The sequence below is a fragment of the Malurus melanocephalus genome, unplaced genomic scaffold (assembly GCF_030028575.1).
Source record: "Malurus melanocephalus ecotype Western Australia unplaced genomic scaffold, MMel_1.1 scaffold_120, whole genome shotgun sequence".
Taxonomy (NCBI): Eukaryota; Metazoa; Chordata; class Aves; order Passeriformes; family Maluridae; genus Malurus; species Malurus melanocephalus.
Genome location: NW_026623352.1, coordinates 1,577,243 through 1,597,409, shown reverse-complemented (window position 1 = coordinate 1,597,409; position 20,167 = coordinate 1,577,243). Strand labels below are relative to the sequence as shown.

The following is a 20,167-nucleotide window of genomic DNA, read 5'->3' as shown; positions in this document are numbered from 1 at the left end:
AAAAAAAGTCTTTCCTCATCAAAATCATTAAAAAGAGTGTGTAATCATGGTTTGTATTTTTTTTTTAGTTTTTTGTTTTTCCCCCAATAAATAAGTAATTAAAAACTGAAGAAGCCAAACAGCAGAAAAGAGTAGCCTTGTTAGTTTTTTTAACCCCAGCCAAGCCAGAAAATTGGTCATTCTTTTAGGTAGCTTGCAAGTCATAAGTATTTTCATGCATTTAAAAATAATAATTAAAAAACCAAACAAACAAAAAAAGAAACCAACCCCAAAACCAAAACCAACCAAAACTGTAAAAGGGGAATGTCTTTTTTTTTTTTTTTTCATGCAAACTTTTGCTTTCAGGAAGGAAAAACTGAGGAACAGCGGGCCTAGCAGGTGGGAGGGAGGTTAGGGGCATTCCAGCCAGTTTGGTGCAGCATTACCTCAGTTTCTCAAAAGCAGCTGTCACGGGTGGGTCCTTGTGGGGCTGTTCGCGGTCCGTCCGCTTGATTTTACAGTTCTCATCCCTCAGTGATTTCGAACTGGATTTATGACGGTAGAGTTTTTTATGGGTAGGTCCATTATTGCCTAAAGTGCTCAGGTTACTATAGTTTTTATCAAAAAAGGGAGCGTGAATGTCCGTGGTGAACCCGGTGGAGCAGTTGGGGCGACCGGGGTCGCAGGTCACGGCTTTGCTGTTTTTGCTCGAGCCCTTGTTGTTTGACTTGTGGTTCTTCGCCGCCCCTGGCGAGCCCCCGTTCGCCTTCTTCTTCGACTCCTGGGACGTCCCTGCCAAAATTTTAAGAGTTTTCAGTTTCAGGCTGTTGGACTCCGGTGACCGGAATATGTCTGGAACGCTGTTTTGGCCGACGGGCCCCCACAAGGGCTCGATGGAGGCCATCATAAACCTCTGGACGTCGGCCATTCCCGATGCGATGTTGGACAGGATGTTGGAAGGTTCCTCGAACTCCCTCTGGTCGTCGTCCAGGAGGCTGGTGGCGTTGGCCAGGCTGGCCTCCGACCAGCCCGTGCCCCCCTCTTTGCCCAGCGCCCACTCTCCGGACAGCCCGTTGTGCTTGCCCAGCTTCACCCCGGCCGGGCCGCAGTGCTGAGTGCCCTCGGCCACACCCTTGGTGGCCGTGGCCACAGTGCCCAGCTGAGTGACYGCCCTGCCACCAACGGCCGGAGCCTTCTCACCGTTGACTCCCGCCACATTTTTCCCTTTCCTGGTGGATTTGGGTGCCTGCCTGGAGTTYTTCCCTTGCGGCTTATCGGTTCCTTTGTTGGTTTTGGGCGATTTTTTCCGGGTGGCTTTCTGAGAAGAGCTTTGGTTTGTACCCACATTCTTGCTGGATGAACTTTTCCTCTTCGATTTTGACACTTTGCTATTGGTGCTAATTTGACCAGATGGCTCATTAAACGTTGACAAGCATGGACTCTTTTCGAGAAGGCTGACAGAATCTTCATCGTTGAACATATGGAACTGGAACTGGTGATTATTTAAAGCAAACCCATTATCTGCCTGATCCTCGGTCTGCAGGACCCCACAGTTCCACTTGACCTTCTCGGAGCTGTTGAGGGCAGCCTGGGGGCTCTCCTGAAAACCCTTCAGGGTGCCCAGAGGCTTGGCATCAGAGCCAGCTATCTGCGGGGACAGGTTGGGAGTGTCCGGAGGGGACATCTCCGAAAGCGACGACTGGCGGAACCTATCAGGCGTGAAGTTGGAAATGTCTAAAAGGTCCGTGGACTCCTTCAGAGGGGTGATTTCATCTATGCTCTGCTGGATCACCAGCTTGGGACTGCAGTGGGCCAAGAAATCATCATTAATATCATCCTCGCCGTCCTTTTCACAAGACTTTAAACTTAAAGAACTGTAATTGCTAGAACTAACTGACAATGAACCCACTGAATCAAAACTAATGAGCCTGCCATCATCCGTACTGAGTGTACCTCGTTGGAAATGAAAGCGCCCCTCTCCATTATTGAAATGACATGACTGATAAGAATCATCAGACTGCACTTGTTGGCTATCCGGCATGTAATTTTTTTGGTATAGCAATTTGCCGCTATTCAGATTGACTTGAGTGTATCCAGAGGCGGGGAGGCCGTCCGTGCCCGGCGCGAACTCGCTTGGCATTCCGGCCGCCTCCGGCATGTCCCCGGCGAAGTCCTGGCGCTCGCCGCCCTTGCTGGCCGGCCACATGCCGCCGAAGCCGCCCTGCTCCATCTCCAAGTGGCCGGGTGACTGCTGCAGCTCCGACTCGGAGGGCGGGGAGAGCACGCAGCTCTGCGCTGGCTGCAGAGATGGGAAGGGCTTTTCCGGCGGGATGATGCTGGGGAGTGGGTGCTGCTGCTGCTCGGACGGGTGCTGGGCGAAGTACGGGATCCCGGTGTTGCTCGACAGATCCGAAGCATCTAACAACGTCTGCAGATACCCTCCGGGGATCAGGGGTACATTGGTGGTGATATTAGCAGATGGCAGAGGCTTGTCTGAAGAGGAGGTGGATGGTAGGAAAGGAGAATTTTTAGCAATCTTATCCTCGTGGCACTCTGGGAGATGGGAGCTGTCTGAAGCACAGGGACTGTTTTCATCCTTCAGACRCGCTGCGGAGTCCTGGTTTTCCAGCGCCGGGGACTCTTCCGCCGTACTGGTGGCAGCTTTGATCTTCTTGCACTTCAACCTGGCTTCACTTTTGAATTTGATTCTGCGGAGCACTTTCCGCTCCGTGCCCTTGTGTTCCCGTTCCTGGGGTTTGCATTTCACGGCGATGCCCGCGATGTCGTGGACGTGCAATCCGTTGGCACAGCTGGGGGTGGCGATGGCTAACGCYGGCAGCCCTTTCAGGCCCACGTCCTCCTTACTGCTGCAAGGCTGCTTGTGATCAGAGGAGCAAGAGCCCAGCTTGTTCACTGATTGCTCGATGGCTTTAATTCTTTGAATCCGGTGCCTGTTTGCTAGCTTGCATTTTCGCTTCCGTGGGTGAGGGAGGAACGAAGCATCTGAGCCGTTAAGATAGAAATTCTGCTTGTGATAGAGAGACGATCTGAGCAAATCCAGCCGGCTCTGCTGCCTCTCCTGCCAGAAGCCCTTCAGTGGGGCCAGCTTCTTGTATTTGCTGAGCAGCTCCTCGTTCAGAGTAACAGTTGTCTCGTTGGCATCCACTTTGCTGAGCTTCACCAGCATATGCTTCTCCCCTTTAAACCTGTTAATGATGATGTACTTGATGATCACGGGGGGCTCCTTGCGAGAGACTTTTCGCCGTTTCTTGGGGCACCACTCATCGTCGTCCTCYTCCTTGGGCCCGTCCGGGAGCCACTCCTTCTTGTCCAGGATCTTCTCGTTCTCGATGGAGTCCACATCGTACAGGTAGTCGTCGCTGTATCGCACTTTCCTCTTYGCCCGCAGCCCATAGTTCTGCTGGATGAAGGAGCCGGAGTGGTCACGGGCCAGGTACCGGCTGCAGTCCTTGATGTCCCGCAGCACGTCGAAGGAGGACTCCGTGCAGGTGCTGTCGTCGCTGAACTCCCCGGAGTCCTCCGTGGAATTCACCGAGTCCAAGAAGTGGCTCCTCTTGGAGCCCACGTACTGCACCATCTCCGTGCTGTTGCAGGATTTATTTAAGGCAGCTTTCTCCTCCTCCTCGCCATCCTCTTCCTCGCCRTCCTCCTCCTCCTCCCCCCAGATGATGCCTTCCTCGGATTTGAACTGAGCAGGGTCGGTGGCACTGCTGGGCCCCCTTTTCAGGGTGCTCCTGCTGTCCCTTTTGGTGCAGTTGCTGAACACGCTGGGGAAAAAGTTGAACTGGGCATCCTCCTGTAGGGTGTTGGTCTTCTCCCGCACGTTGTCCTGGAAAGATTCGTATCTAATCTTTAGGGAGCAGACATCACTTCCCAAGGTGGAATCGTCATCATCGAACATGTAATTATCCACGTCTTCCTCAGAAAACAGATTTACAGAAAGCTCATTTTTGGAGCAGAGGTCAAGCAGCTCAATTTTACTTTCACTAATGAAAGATTCAAAATAGCCCCATTCCTGGTTGGGATTTGTTAGTAAAGGTTCCTCACCATTGCATTTGTCTAATAGTAATCCCTCGTAATAATTTTTCTGAGTGGGGTCCTCTGAATCACTGTCAGATTTTTCTGCATCTCTTTTGTCCGCTGCCCTCGATTTATGCATAGGGAAGCTTAAAAGCTGGTCTGAAAGCAGTTGATCCCCATATCTCATGGTTTCTCCTGTGCTCATGCAGTGAATCCCTATATCAGAGACCGAACAGGTGTCATAATCCCTATTTATATCCCCCACTTTCAAGCTTATTCCTGGCTCCGCATCAATGCCGTCCTTGGATTCAATAAAGCAGCCCAGACAGGTCCGGCTCGGCTGCATCAGGCAGTCTCCCGTCAGCGCCGACATCCCCCCGGGCTCCATCATGGTGAAAGGAGCCTTCTCGCAGTCGCCCGGCAGCGACCAGGAGCTCATGCCCTTGGTCACGCAGGACGTCAGGGAGATGGCGTGGGCGGAGGAGTCGTCGGAGGCGTGCTCGGGGACATCGGTGAGGCGCAGCGGTGACGGGGGGCTCAGCAGGCACGGCTTCTTGGCYGGCGCGGCGCGGTGGCACGCGGGGCTCTCCCGGGGCGCCGCGCTCAGCGCTGGGAACGGCGCCGCRGCCTCGGCAGCGCTGCAGGGCCTCTCATCGCCGTCCAGGGCGTGCGACTCTGCGGGAAAGGAGGGACGAGAGGAACAGAAACAGACAGAGGGGTTACCACCCTTGCGGGTCTCCTCGGGCTGCYGCCCCGCTCCCCTTCTCCCAGGGTTTGGTGGTGACTTTTCCCAAGCACCCTTTGGGAAGCCCTTCCCAACGATCCTTCCCTCCTGGATCCCATTAACGCGGCGATGCGCACGGCAGGCAGAGGTAAACACGCTGCTCCTCGCAGCCAGCTGGAAGAGCTACAAGAGCACGTTGAAAACAYGCAACCCATCCGCTCTTCCCTCCTCATATCCATATGGTTACCTGGAAACTGCCTCTCAAACCTCACAATGTTATTAAAAAAACAAAACGAGCCTAATAAAAATGTTCTCATTAACATTGAAAAAATTAGTGGAAAAATAAGATTCTTAAAGAAACAAAGCACCCCGCCCCTGCGGGGTCTGAGCTTGCACACACCTGAGCTGCTTTATTGCTCCGGAGTCAGGAAGTGACGGCTGATTTTAGAAACCCAGCAGTCTTTTTGTCACTGTCCACGCCAAGGGAAAGCAGAAGATAACACAGAGTTTAAAGCAATTATTGTTAGAAGGATTGTGGGGTTTGCCATTCTTCCCTAATCGCTAAAAATGCCTTTTTGGTCATGTAAGGATTTTTTAACCTAAGGATTTTTTTTTTAGTTTTACCTCGTTGCGCTTCTTTTATGGCAGAATAAAGTTATGAATGTACTTTTATCTGACTCCTGGCTCAACGGACGATATGACCCTTGAAATTTAAATACGATGTCTTTTYATCCATGAACACGCTCTGATATCTCTGTATTAAAAAAAAATATATTCCGATGAGTGCATTCATCCCAGCCAGAGAGCTCTGCCTGCTCGGAGCCCAGTGCTTTTGTCATGGCTCAGGTCTTTCCTTTTTGGTGGCTCCACTGAAGGCAAGGGGCGAGAGCAGAAGCTTTCCAAGGAGGGAGAAATGCTTGAAAACACAACTGCAGCACCAGGACGTGGCATTAAATGGGGCATCTGAAGSGATTGATTTGGCTGTGATCCTCCACAAGTGGTTTTATTCCAAACTGATGGGAAAGGGAATCTCCTGCATCCTTGGCAGCCTGGGAAGGGGAGGTTTGTGCTGGCACAGGTACCACTGGCACGATGGAAAACCCCCCAGGGCTCTCATCAGGATAGAAAGGAACAGGATGCCATGGAAGGAGTGGGATGCCTGCCTGTGCCAAGCAGGAGGTCAAAATTCCCCAGATTTCATCCCAAACATTCCCATCAGCTTTGTGGGAGAGGCCCTAGGGATGGAGCCATCAGTGAAGTCTGAGCAAAGTACAAACTGAAGTTGGAGCCTGGCGGTGCTCCCAGGACTTCAAACCTTCTCCCAAAGACTCCCTAATTCACACCAGAAGTGCAATACCATGCCTGTCAGCATCTTCAGCGTGCACAGCTTGGAAAAGGCCAGGCTGGGTTGTGCTTGAAAAGGGTTAAAAAAAGGAAATAAATWAAAAAGCTGCTTTTGGAGTCCCTCCCACCAGTCTTCAGATCAGAAATGCAGAGGTGGTATCTTTTTCCTTAAGCACCAAAACAAATTAACCAGTGCAGTTCCACTTCAGAAGTAAAATAAAATAAAGATCAGCTTGGAGCTGACAGGAAGCATGGAAAATTTGAGGATAAAAGAAGAATGTCTGTGAATGCTGTAAGACTCAGAGAAGGGGGAGGCAGAAAGCTGAAATTCAATCTCAAAAGCTGCATTCAATAGGCAAAGCTGCTATTATATAAAATAAACTGTCTCTGGGCGTTTCTTTAAGTTTATACTTGTGTGAGTGAACTTAACTCTTGGGAAATACAAATGCCAAAACCTGATTTTCTGGGGCTCTGTATCAGCCTAAAATCAGGCGTCTGTTCAACCGATGCTCCAAGGGAGTACAGTTCACACAGAAAATGCTGCAGAGGCAAAACCACTTTTCCCAGTTCCACTCAGCACCCTCCCAGCAGCACATGGGCACGGGGAGGTGGCGGCACCAGAGCGTCGTGCTGGCTCCTGGCCCTGGGTTCAGCAGCAACTCCCACAMAGCCCTGTTCAAACTGGAAATCTGAACTGACACTGGAGAGGCTGAGATGGGATATTGGGAAGGAATTGTTCCCTGGGAGGGTGGGCAGGCCCTGGCACAGGGTACCCAGAGAAGCTGTGGCTGCCCCTGGATCCCTGGCAGTGTCCAAGGCCAGGCTGGACATTGGGACTGGGAGCAGCCTGGGACAGTGGGAGGTGTCCCTGCCATGGCAGGGGTGGCACTGGGTGGGCTTTTTAAGGTCCCTTCTACCCTAAGCCACTCTATAGCTCTCTGACTAAAGCCCTTTCTCAGTCCTGTTTAACCGAATTCCATGGAGGCACTACGAGTTTCTAGAAACCCCTCTCCTTCCTGGGCAGGGCAGCCCTGATTTTGCTGCCCACTGGATCAGACAAGGGGACCACGGCCACAAAATCCCGTGGCAGCTTTACCCTGTGTAGTCAGGAAGGAGATGGGCTGGCAGGGACAGATCTCTCCCAAATTACAAATGTGAGCATCACTGCCACCAGCATGAGCTGCAGGGTCCTCATGGGGACCCACGTGGCTGGAGCTGCCCCAAGGTTTTGGTAAAGAACATTTGTCTCTACCACCTTGTTTGGTGCTGACAGAAAGACGTGAACATAGAAGATGTCAGAGGACCAAGTGCTTGATATCTAACAGGATCAAATTTATATATAAATAAAATATATCTATCTATCTATCTATCTATCTATCTATCTATCTATCTATCTATCTATCTATCTCAAGATTTATGGGCCAAGACAAAATGTAAAAAGCCATGAAATTCAACATGAGACACCTTGAAGAATGAGAGCATCAGGCTGTGCCTCCCCTCTGCATTTACYGTGGCCAGAGGCTACAGCCCAAGCGACCTCAGAAAATGCTCAGAGGTTTATTTATTTCAATCAGGGGCTCAGACAGCTGAGCACCCTTACCACTAATTAGTTATTCTGAAAGCAAATATGGAATCGATGAAACAGACACAGACAAAGTTGGGCATTTCTGGAGGCTGCTGGAAGGGGCTGATCCTTCCCCACCGATGTTGGTGGCCGCTGGAATGACCTGGTGGCTCCCAGGAGCAAAACTTGTCCATGCAGGAGAGGGATTCAGGACTGGGAATGCCATGTGGTGACTCATGACACACAGGCAATAAYGAGCTCACAAATCCAACCTTCCCTTCCCACTAATCCTGTCTTTTTTCTCCTACCCAATCTCTAATTTCCCCTCAGTTTGTAGGGACTCAGTATCCTTCAGCCAAATTTTGCTAATATTGGCTAACAGGTTCACAATGCTCACAGAGGAAAAGGTTCCCAACAGACAGAGGGGCTACAAAGTCCTGTATGACCCTTTTTCTCCCTTAAGAAACCAAAGTAAAATCTCCAATTCAAACTGCAYGTGCACATAAGCATTTCCAGCCATGGCCATGCATGGGCAAAAGCATTTTTTGTTAAGGCCTAAAGAGGTGTAGATTCATGGCTGGAGTGATTCCTGTGCAGAAAACACCCATTTTGCCTCCCTGCTCCACATTGCAGAGATGCCCACAAACTGCTGATATGAAATGCACAGAAGGAATTAGGAAAACGAGTTGGCTTCCAAGTTGTCGCTGCTCCCTCGTGTACCGTAATTAAGTTCCTTACCATTTTCTTTCACCCCATTAATCAGGATCGTTTCTTGGTCTTCTGAGGCACAGTCCTGCTCTTGTTGGTCATCCATCAATTTAACCTCTTTCTGTTCACTCCATGCCCCGCTGCATCTGGCCAACCTGCACATTTCCAGAAACACAAGCGCAGTCAGTGCAATCCCCAGGATCAGCTCAAAGAACCGTGAATAAAAAATAACAACAATAAAACGCCCCCGTGTAGCCTCGCGCACCGCCTGCACCCTCCTGAAAAGGACAAATCCAATTTATTTAGGCTCTCAACTTGTCTGTTTTCCACTCCAAAAGCCAGGTCCTGTGTATTTCAGCCAGGTGAAAATGTTGTGTATCAGCATTTCCTCCTCCAAAGTGCTGCTCTGGGAGGTGGAGAGGGGCTCAGCCCCTCTGCAGGASCCTCCACAGCACCCAAAATTGCCCTGCCAAAGCAGATTGGTGATGGGCAGCCAGGAAAGCTCATCCTTCTCCAGAGGGATCATGGAGAGATGGAGAAGATTCATCCCAGTTCATCAACTCTACAACGGAATTGGGAAAAACCACAGATACTGGAGTGAGAGCTGCTCACCCACTCTATCAGCTACTGCCCTCCCAAGCACTGGCAGGTATGGGAAATGTCCCAAAAAAGCAGTTTTTGGTGGAAAAGTATCTGTGTCCCACTGTTCCCCACAGAGCTCCATCCCTGGAAGCCTCATTCCTCAGACCCCAATGTCCCCAGTGGGTGAAGCTTCACCTCCAGYTTGTGATGAGCAGTGGAGGCTGTGCTGGGGCTTCACCAGAGCAACAMACCCGAGATGGGGACCCAGCCCAGATCGTCCCCCTTCCCCCCCATCCTCTAAAGCCACCGCCCGCCTGCAGAGAGGGAGTGATGTGGCTCAAACCTGGGCAGGGGTGGCACTGGAAACCCTCACCAGTGCTTCTTATGGACAGAATCTCATCTCTTTGACTGCAAATCCAATTCAAAATCTATTTTATTCCCTTCTGGCAATTCAATTTTTTCTCTGTCTCAGAACAGGTACTMGATTGCAGCATTGGTTTAGGTGTTTTTCTTAGGGTTTTTTTTTTTCTGTTTGTTTCTTTCGTTTGGCTTTTTATTTTTCACATCAACATTTGTCAATGTCTGCTGTTCCCACAGCACTCACTGCCCTGGGGTTCAGCAGCCAACCTTCATTCATATTCAGATTTGCAGTGGAGTCCTCTTAATTAACGTGAAATCTTTACAACCGCCTCAGTAAGTGAAACCTTCACCCAACTTAAAGATGTTGTGACACCGAGAGGAAGATAAGAATAACAAGCATCAGTAACTCCATTCCTTTGCATATTTAGAGGAATATTTAACTAACCCCGAGAGTTTTCCTTTGATGCAAATCCCCATCTCAAACCCCTCTTGTGCCAGCAGCCTCCCCACACCCTGAGCCCCCTCCGTGGCCTTTCATTGCTGGCGGGCTGGAGCAGGAGAGGCTCTAAAAGCTGGAGCAGAGCTCCGAGTTATTTTTCCAGGAAGGAGATTAATGTCGGAGCGTGGGAGCTGCTCTGTGTCTGCCAGTGACAGCTCCAGCCTCGTGCCTCCTTGATAATATCTCCTGCCTGTTAAATGGGCCTTAATTAATAGAAGTATTAATAAATTAAGTTTTTTTTCAAAATATCTATTAATGAAGATATTAATAAAATATTGTYGGCCCCGGGAGAACCAGAGGGTGCCCAGCAGACCAGGGAAGCACCACTGGCCCTGCACATGGGCTGGGGGACTGCTGGGGAGGGGGCTGAGGGATCACAGGACGGGTTGGGTGGGAAGGGACCCTAAAGCCCATCCTATTCCACCCCAGCCATGGCAGGGACACCTCCCACTGTCCCAGGCTGCTCCAGCCCCAATGTCCAGCCTGGCCTTGGACACTGCCAGGGATCCAGGGGCAGCCACAGCTTCTCTGGGCACCCTGTGCCAGGGCCTGCCCACCCTCCCAGGGAACAATTCCTTCCCAATATCCCATCCATCCCTGCCCTCTGGCACTGGGAAGCCATTCCCTGTGTCCTGTCCCTCCATCCCTTGTCCCCAGTCCCTCTCCAGCTCTCCTTTAGGCCCTGGCAGGGSCTCTGAGCTCTCCCTGGATCCATGCAAAGTAAAAGGGGAAAGGTCCTGCCAGGAGAACGGCCTCAGTCCTCGAAAGGACTTGGAGTATGATCATTATTTAAGTATTTAATGAGTTTTATATTCACAGAATCACGGCAGCATTTCAAGGCATCCAAGCACATAACCCAAACAGGGACACTACAGACATTTTCCTCCCTGGTCAATATTTAACGCCCAGGATGCAGGTTGAGAGGTAAGAGCTGATGCAGGGCTCTGTGGGAAGGTCCATCCTGCAAGCCAAGCCTCTGTTTATGGGTGTGATGAGCTGAGAGCTGAAGCTCTGAGCTCAGGAGCACCAGCAGCATCTTTGCTGACCTGATTCTCCCTGGGTTTACATGGATTTGGTGTAAAATGGCACCAGAACACCCCGGATCATCACACCATGGTACAGGAACCGCCTGCAATGAATGAAACAGGACAAAAGCAGGAACAGGAATTCCCCAAGACTGTGAATTTGTCACTTCCAGCACGCAAAACATCTCCAGGGAGGAAACAGCACCCTGGACACACAGCAGCAGCGAGCTCCTCGAGGGAGAGCCCGAGCATTTGAAAGGAAAGGATGGCACCATCCAATTCCTGCTGGGATTGCCAGCGAGGGAGGGAGGAAGGGGCAGACCCCACCCGTGGGTTCCACACCTCTGCCTGCTCATGTCGGTGCTTTGAGTGGTTTGCAGACAGGTCTGTGAGGAAGGAGTCTRTTTTTGCTTCATTCTGATGGATACTCGAGGGCCAACCTGATGCCTTAGGATTTTTAGTTTCTATATTTTCAGTATCTGTATTCTTGTCCTTCTCCAGWGCACAGCACTAAAGCTCCTGCTCTCCCATCTTTAGACAAAACAATTCCTTTCTGAGCCTGAAATCCAAGGACACTTCACTGCCTCAGAGCCCCAAAATATGGAAACAACAGAGAATTGGGGGGAGCTTGAGGTGGGTGACATCATCATGAGACAGAACTGATAAAAGGTGAAAACCTTGTGACTCGGGGTCCATTTTGGGTGCAGCCTCAGGAGGAGGCTTTGCCTGCCCTCAATGTACCAGTGGGCCTGGATTAAATTTGTCTGCTTTTATTCTCTTCACTTTGTCTGGCCCCTGGTTCAGGTAAGCGTTGTTTTAGGGATCAAACCTTCACAGAGARAGCAGGGAACAGAGGGCAAGCAACAGGCACGCAGGCAGCCGAGCAAACTGGCACAAAGAGAGAGTTCACAGACTTTTAATCTCCTGTTATTAAGATTTTTTTGGGCTGTGTGTGCATAAGGAGGGAAACACACAAGGGATGCTCCCAGTAGATGAGATCCAAAGGCTGGGGTAGACAATGAAGACAATGAAATGTAACAACAAAGGGGCTGAGCTTGTGGACAACACTTCTCAGCTGCAGCGACCCCAAGAGCAGAGCTGAGCTCCAAAAACCAGATGGGAAGAGCTGGGAAGGGTCCAGGTGTGGGATCTCCTGTGGGTCAGGCAGAGATTGAGTACAAACGGGACAGACAASCCAGGTTTGCTGAGAGCTGCTGAACAAGGGTCCTGTGGGACCAGGAAAAGTGAGACCCCGAGAGGGACAGGGGAAACAGCAGCACCTGGGAAAGAAAAGCTGACAAAGGGGCCGGACRTGATGCAGAACAGGAACAAAGAGAAGGCTGGGGATAACAAAGGGGAGGAGAACAGCTGGGTCCCAGGGAAGAAAAACGAAACCAGGAGAGTGTGGGGGACAAAGGCAGCGGGCAGAGAATACACCAGGTAGCAGGAGGGCACAGAACACAGAGTCATCTGCAGAATGGAGTATGAAAGGACAGAATACAATTTCAGATGTGTCAGGGCACTGAAGAGAAGAGCTGGAAGGAGCAAAATCAGGCACCAGCCTGAAGTTTGTGAACTTGAGTGGAGCCAGAGTGGATGGAGGAAGAGGCTGGCGGGCGGAGGGGATGGGTGAAGACACAGGGTTGGAGGAGCTGTGGGTCTGTGGAGGAGGAGGATGGAGCCCAGCGGGGCTGGCTGTGCTTCAAGGACGGGCACAGCACCCCCAGTCCTCAGGAAGAACCCAACAGGACTTTGTCTGATTGCACCAGGGACTGCAAAGATCACAGCTGGCACTGCAGCCACAGCTCAGGGAGGAGATGGGGAAGGAGCCACAGAGAGCTGAGCAATGATCCAGGGCTGGAGCACAGGATGGACAAATTAATGGGCACAAGGACAGCGTGCAGGGCTGTGGCAGCAATTCACAGGGCTCAGTGACCCGGAGAAAGCCCTTTCAGCCCCAGCACTCAGCTCAGGGGAAAGACTGCAAGGGCCTCTAAAAACCCTCAGCACCACAGCAGAGGAAATTCCCCAATCCTCCCATTTCCTGTCAGTTTTCCCATTTCCAGTGCTAACAGGGCCATACAAAACCTGTCAGTGATGAGCCCATGTGCACACAGAAACCCAGCACCACAATCAGCTCTCTGCCACAAACCCCTGCTGCCTTGGGGCAGGTCCTTCAGCCCAGGACCCCAACAAACAAAGACATTTTTATTCTCTTTTAAAAACCCTCCTGAGATACTCAGGAAGTTTTAAGGGTGTTGGTGTTGCTGCAGTGGAGGCAAAGGTGGCTGGAGAACCATGTCCCAGCTGAGCCCCCACCTGCCCCCAACACAGAGCAAGATYCTGCTGGGATATCCCGTCACCAGTTCCTTGGAGCAAAACCAGATTATTTCTTCTTCTATAAATTCATAAAATCACAGAACTCCAAAGTGATCGGGATTGGAAGGAACCCTTGACCAGAGAAGGAAATGCCCGAATTGCAGCGCTAAAAATCCTCCACATGTCTCCACATTCACCTCCAGTGACATAAATGATGGACCTGATGTTCACTTAAACCCATCCAAACCTTTGGATTTAAGAGTGTTCCTATCAACACGGATTTCACAAAGGCAAAAGGGGAAATGCCACCCTTTCATACAACCAAAAAATGCATCTGCTCCATAGCTGCCCTCTACAAACACAGCAACAAGCTGCTTTGCCTCTTGGTCAGCCAGAAAATGCCCATTTCCCCCCAGACTGGTGGGGATTTCCTGAGTGGATGCTAACACAGTGCACAGGTCCATCATTTCACTCTGTCAGAGGTGCTGTGGGGAGATGATCCCCAAGGAGGAGTTGTGCCAAGGACCAGAGATTTGCAGAGATTTCCTGCCCCCGARGACTCCCTGCAGACTCTTCCTTGGGCAGCAGCAGTGGTTTGGCTCACGGCATTTTCCAGCAGGGTCAGGGATGGTCACAGGGCTGCCCTGGGTGCACTGATGGGATAAAGCCAATGAGCTGGCCATGATTGCCACAGAATGCAGTGCCTGGCCACTGAAATCCATGTATCTATATCTCTGTGTATCTATAAATACAGACACTGACCCACTGCTGGTCAAACACCACCTCATTCCCATTTCCTGGGCACCATTACACCACAGAGCTCAATACTCTTCTCCCAGGCAGAGGAGGGGAAAAAARCCTACCAGATAAAAATAAAAACCAGCCCAGGAACCTGACTGGAAGCCCAGCTCCACACCTGGGATTTCTGTGAGATGGACATGATTCTGAGTTAGGGAAGGCTGCTCTGGAATGAAAGTTGCAGGAGTGTTTTGGCTTCAAGCTGAACAAACAAAAGGTCACTCACACCCAGCGAAAMCCAACGTGCCAGCCCCTGTTCACACACAGCTTCTACATCCTGAGGGCTGTAGCTCATGAGGGGAGATGGAGAGGGAGAGTCCATGTGAAGGAGAAGCTTTTTATGGAGAAGTGGGGGAAGAAAGCGAAAAAGGAGAAGCTGCGGATTTTTCTTCTGCAGAATTGTGAATAAGTGCAGGTGCTCTATATATGCAGTTGTATCTTTCAAAAAAAGAGCTTTAGAGAAATTAATTACATGTCAGAGCCTCTGACAGGTCTTTTAAGAATTGTGATACTTTTGAATGAAAACATTATATACTTAAAAAGAAATACCATGTAAATGTCTCCAAGATATTTACAGTCAGTGGAGTAATAGTAGGAGAGGATTCAGCTCTCCCCGTGGGTGGAGGAGGAACACACCGTGCTCCTCCTAACCACATCTCCTGCCCCTGCAGGACTTCAGGAGCAGCTCAGAGCAGAGTTCAGGGCCAGGAATTGCCTGGGAACAGGACCCAGGTTCTCCCCAAAATCCTGAGCCTCCTCTCTGTCCCCTCCAGGCTCTGTCCCCGAGCACCCAGCTCCTCTCAGCAGCAAGGCCATCACAGCCCACACCTCCTCCTGGGCTGACATGGGCAGCTGGAGYTCTGCAGAGGACAATATCCAGGTGGTTGGGTTATTCCTGGGTTCTTTTTCCCCTTTTTTCCCTCTTCAGTCCCAAGGCAGGACACAGCACAGAATTTCCCATGGAGGAAGTGTGGCAGCAGCAGAAGCCACAGCACTGCCAGGCTGCTCGTTTCCTGACCTGAAGGATGGTGTTTTCTGACCAGATTGTGACATTCCCTGATCCTTTTTATTCCAGGGATTCCATGTGATCCTTGTTTTCCCCTATAATTTCAGAACTGGTGGATAAAGTGCTCCAAATGTTCCCCTGCCAGCAAACGAGGGTGTGTTTTAATACCACATCTCTAGCACAGCACCTCTCTGAGTAAAGCTCTGATTCCATGAATTCACATTTCTGCTTACGCCAAGGATCTCTGAATTTTGCCCACAATAAGGCAAAAATTCAGCGTCCCCAGAGGTTTCCAGAAGTGAGAGGGTGGAAGGGTGAAGTTCCTAAGGAAAGGTATGGTGTGAAACCATCCTCCTCCTCCTCCTCTGCCCTCTGCTGCTCCAGGCCATGAAAGGGATGTTGGAATTGGGGGTTCTGTTTTCAAAGCTCTTTTCACAGGAAAATCTCACAAGGAAATTGCATCTCCCAGCAGTTCCCTGGGCTTTTCCGACCCACTGTGGTGAGTATGTGGGAGAAGGGACCAAGTGAAGGAGAAACAGGGAACAAGGAAGGGTTTTGTGGGTCAGGCCCAGCAGTGAGACATCTAAAACCCTACAAGAAGGTAAAGCTTGACAGAGCCAGTGTTGGCTGAGAACAGGTTCAGGTATCAATACAGATAAAAGCCTCCAATTAGGAATAAATCTAGGGGGGAAATAAAATTCATTTAAAAAGGAGCTTGCAGAGAAAATGGGAGTACACAAAAAACATGAGAAGAGGAAACAATCTCAGAACTGGTGTGTTCCCAGAAGGTGTAAAGGATGGATGAGTTGTTAATATTCATAGCAAGCCTCCACTTCTCAGCTGAAAGCAGAGGCAACAATTAYAGCAGAGCCCAAACTCCAGCAGACCCCCAGATTTGATATTAAGCAGAGGCTATTTAAAGCCAACTCTGAAATAAAGGACAGTTTCTGACCTTACTCTGGGAGGACATAAGGTGTGAGTGTTTCAAGACCTGTCACAAACAACTTTGAGGCAAAAGGAAGGAAGTGAACAAAATTACAGCCTTCCTGACAAAGCACATGTTAAATACCAGAGGAGCTTTCTCTGTAATGTATTCTCAGACATCAAGAGCAGCAGTGTATCACAAAGGGAAAAAGGTGGCAATTAAAATCCTGGAGAAGCTGAAACGCATGAGGGAACGCCTGAAATGTGGAGGATTTCAGCATAATACTGTCCTGAGTTAGGGAAGGGAGAGCTGCCAAAGCCTGCAGAGCTCCAAAATGCAAAGCAAGGGAGGGAAGAGTCAGGGGAGAATTACTGGAGAGAAGGGGAGGCTTATGGGGGAATGGAGAAGGGATTCCAAGGCCACAAGCAGAGGTTGTTGGCCTCAGATGAGCACGGCTCTGCTCCGCACCCCCACTGACAGAGATCAGGAACCTGAGGGAACCTTGATGACTCAGGTAAGGAAAAAACAAATATCCCTTTTTGCCAAATGTGGGCTGAATTCACACCTGGGGCCGGGTAAACATTCCCCTGGGAATAGTAAGGGTGAGGAATGAAGGAACCCAGGTGGCTCAGGAGGGCTGCAGTGAGTGACAGACTCTGAGGACCAGAAGCACAAAGAGAATTCCTGCTACCAAGAGCAAGGGAGGATGATTAAGAAGAGTTGCTGGGTTTTTGTTTTTTTTTTTTTTTGGTCATCCTCTCATATTTTACAGAAGTGGAAGGAAATGAAGCAATAATTAGTGTCAGCAGCTGCATAGTTTTGAAAAGCACTGGCAAGTGAGGTGGAGATTTTCATCTGCTGAAAATGAGCAAGAACACAAACTTGGGTTCAGCTGTGATGGCCAGAAGTAAAAATATTTCTAATTAATAGAAACACAGAATGGATTGGAAAGGACCTTAAAGCTCATCCCTTCCCCTGCCATGGCAGGGACACCTCCCACTGTCCCAGGCTGCTCCCAGCCCCAATGTCCAGCCTGGCCTTGGRCACTKCCAGGGATCCAGGGGCAGCCACAGCTTCTCTGGGCACCCTGTGCCAGGGCCTGCCCACCCTCACAGCGAAGCTTTTGCTCCTCATTCCTATCTAAATCTCCCTTCTGGCAGTTWAAAACTCTCCCTTGTCCTGCCTGCCTCTCTCCATCTCTTTTCCAAGCTCCCTTGAGGTACCAAAGATGCCCAAAGCCAGCCCACGATGTTGCTTTCTGCCTTCTCTCCCTAGCAGTAACTGTATTCCAAACATGTCCTTTCCACTCCATCCCTGGATATAAAGTTAAGATAACTCAGAAATGTTAAGGGCCTGGATTTCTGAGAAAATGGGAGTGGGATGATTAAAAACTCCAACTCTCATAAATCTGCAGAGGTTGAAAATTCAGCAGGATCCCGGGGTATTAACCTCACAAAAACACGAGGACTCTCCAAAGCTAATTATACATCAGCCTGCTCTACAATAACAAAAGCCATTAAAGAATAGTTTGGGATGGAGATTTCTTGACTGGCAGAATTGCTTCATTTAAATGAACTTATTACCCAGACTCTCTTTTCTGCTGCTGTATTTGGGGATCCATTGACAAACCAGCCTCTGAAAAGCTGAACAAACCCTTCCTGTGAACCTCATCAGGAAACAGGAGACACCAAGGTCAAGTGCATTAAGATTACAAAGCTGATGAGAAAAGGGGATGTTTCAGAGTCCCTCACACTGTGGGTAATATCAAATAACTCAGCTGAAGAAGGGTGTGTACAATTTTGGTTAGAGATATGGATTAACGCAGAGCCAAACCAGCACAAAGAGTTGAATTTCACAGGGATACGCTGAGGAAAAGTCTCAGCCCTAAACTTTACCATTGCYTCTTTCCCTGTGAAAAATATTCTCTTCTTTTCCCTGTTAAATAAAAGGTTTAAAAAAAGAACACCAGGTTTAAAAAAAGAAGGATGAAAACAGGATTTTTTTATTTTTCCCTGTATGAATTTGTAATATAATGAAGTTTGGACTAAGGAGGGTAATTAGGCTGGTGCCGGAGGAGGATGTGAAAGCTCATCRCGATATTTGCAGTAACCCTAGTGGGGTAAACATTTCTCTTTTCTAATATCTTCAAATTAACAATCTTATAGGAGAAAAACAAGTTTTAACAAATCTCGTTTGTCTCTTATTAGCAATTAGCCAACATGGACTCCGGATAAAAAGTGTTAATTTCTAAAGTACACATAATTTTCAYAAAAGCACAGATAGGAAACCAAACAACAGAGTGCTTGGCTTAGGGACAGGAAGGAATGAAGCTGGAGCAAGGGGAGGAAGGGCTCATTCCTCCCRTGTTTTACACAAAAAACTCGTTCAGGCAGTGCTTGCTGCCATTCCCTTACTACAGGACACGGAATCCCAGAATCCCAGAATYGTTCGGGTTGGGAGGGACTTTAATGCTGATCTTGTTCCCATGGGCAGGGCTATGCCATGTGCTAAATCCCGGGCCACCATCCATCAGCTTCAAGAAACTCAGCATTGCCAGAAAAGAGGCAAGAAACGGTGAGAAATCCCCCAAAACAGGTGATGTTCCACGGGGATGTGGRGGACAAACTTCCCTTAAGACATTATATCCAGGTTTCCAGCCAGATCCTTTGAATATTCCTGAACAACTCCCAAGTTTCACGASGATTTTTCCTCTCTATGCACATACAAATGACTGCACTGACAGCAGATGGGCCCTTCCACACGATTTCCTTTTTAAACTTCCAACTTTGTGCAATTCCCGCACATTCCCTGTGCTCGGGAAGGAACGCCYGTGCTTTTAGCTCTGGAGCACAAAGCTGGGCTTACTTCTGCTCCTCTGCATTTGCTTTTAAAACTTTTAACTACCCAAACAGGGAGCAACTCTTCAATACATCATCATCATCATTTTTCCCTGAGACCATCTCGGTGCAGGGGCTGAGCCTAAAAGGAATCTACATTTARGAAAAACAGGCAGCACTACTGGCTGGGGTTTATTTTCCTGAGTCCCTTCCCACAGCTGGCACAGCTGGATCCCAGATTTTACAGGTAAAAGAGCTTCCCATCCTGGGATGTGCAACCAAAGCAGCGAGTGCATCTGACTGTAAAGGGAATCAGGGGAGGTAGGAARAGGAAAGGAAATGATCAAAACACTTATCACACCGAGAAAAGAACTTATTAGGCCCGATAAGGAGTTGGAATTGATGACAATTATGAGATCCCATCCATTTTTAGCTAATAATTCAGAAAATGGATGAATTATTTGAGGAATAATATGTGATCATTTATTTAAAGACTTATACTAATGTATACGCTGGAGGAAGCGGAGCTGAGGTTGTGGGAACACTTTAACGCTTGCATTCCGGGTTAATTCTTCCTTTCCACCCAAAAGCAGAGATTTAACAGCTCTGGATTTTGTTATAGGGTTATAGGGCCCCTGCAGAAAACATCCATTTTTCAGGGCTGTTTCATACACAACCTACTTTTCCTCTGCTTTCCTATTCACATTCAAGAATCCACCAACATTTTCCCTTTGAGAATTGGCTCGTTTATTCAAAATTCCCAAACAACCCCATCCCCGCTCCACAGGCGTGAGCAGATCACCCCATTAGATGGAAGCAACAATTAAAYCTAAAGCCACATCTCTTCATTTTCCTTGGAAAGATTTCAGGTTCYGCCGAATGTCGGCGGCGATTTCTGAAGGCAAAATCCCGCATTAAGAGGGAGAGATTGCGTCTCCTAAGATATCGGTCCAAATCTCCATCCGTATCCAGGTAACAATCTGGAATGCTGATATTTAAGAGGAAAAATATCTGGACAGCTGCCCCAGCTCCCTGGGAAGCAATGTTTAGTTAAGGTCTTGGATATCACTGAAAGAAGATGTGGAGATGTCACACTGAGGCTGAAGCGTTTTTTCGAGTGCTGAATTATTCACCCGTGAATCTCCAATGTGAAATCCAAATGCTCCGGTGCTGCCCCGGCTTTAGACAATGGCTAATTCCTTTCTGTGCCACTGCAGGGTCTCTTCATCAGCTTGCTTTCATCTATAATCACAGCCAGGTCATGGATTATTAGTCATATTCAGCGCAGAATTCAAACCCTGCCACACCAATCAGTGAGCCCGGGACTCCCCCGGCGTTCACGGAGGAGCAGATTGCTCCTGGCACAGAGAGGGACAAACACAGCAGCCTTGTGCCCCAGGCAGGAGGGGTGAAACCCTGAGCTGGGAGAGCACATGGAACAACCTGGGGCTGCCAC

The 20,167-nt window shown here is 49.3% G+C and overlaps 1 protein-coding gene across 1 annotated transcript in view; it reads right to left on the bottom strand.

Moving 5' to 3' along the window:
• Positions 1 to 44: 44 nt before the first annotated feature.
• NEXMIF (neurite extension and migration factor) overlaps positions 45 to 20,167 on the bottom strand; it is a 51,359-nt gene continuing 31,236 nt past the window's right edge. Inside the window, exons 2-3 of the mRNA XM_057370138.1 lie at positions 8,391 to 8,515; positions 45 to 4,695 (exon numbers count right to left, since the gene is read on the bottom strand). Of these exons, the coding sequence (XP_057226121.1) occupies positions 422 to 4,695; positions 8,391 to 8,466 (4,350 nt within the window). The 5' untranslated portion in view covers positions 8,467 to 8,515 and the 3' untranslated portion in view covers positions 45 to 421. The remainder of the gene's footprint in view (positions 4,696 to 8,390; positions 8,516 to 20,167) is intronic.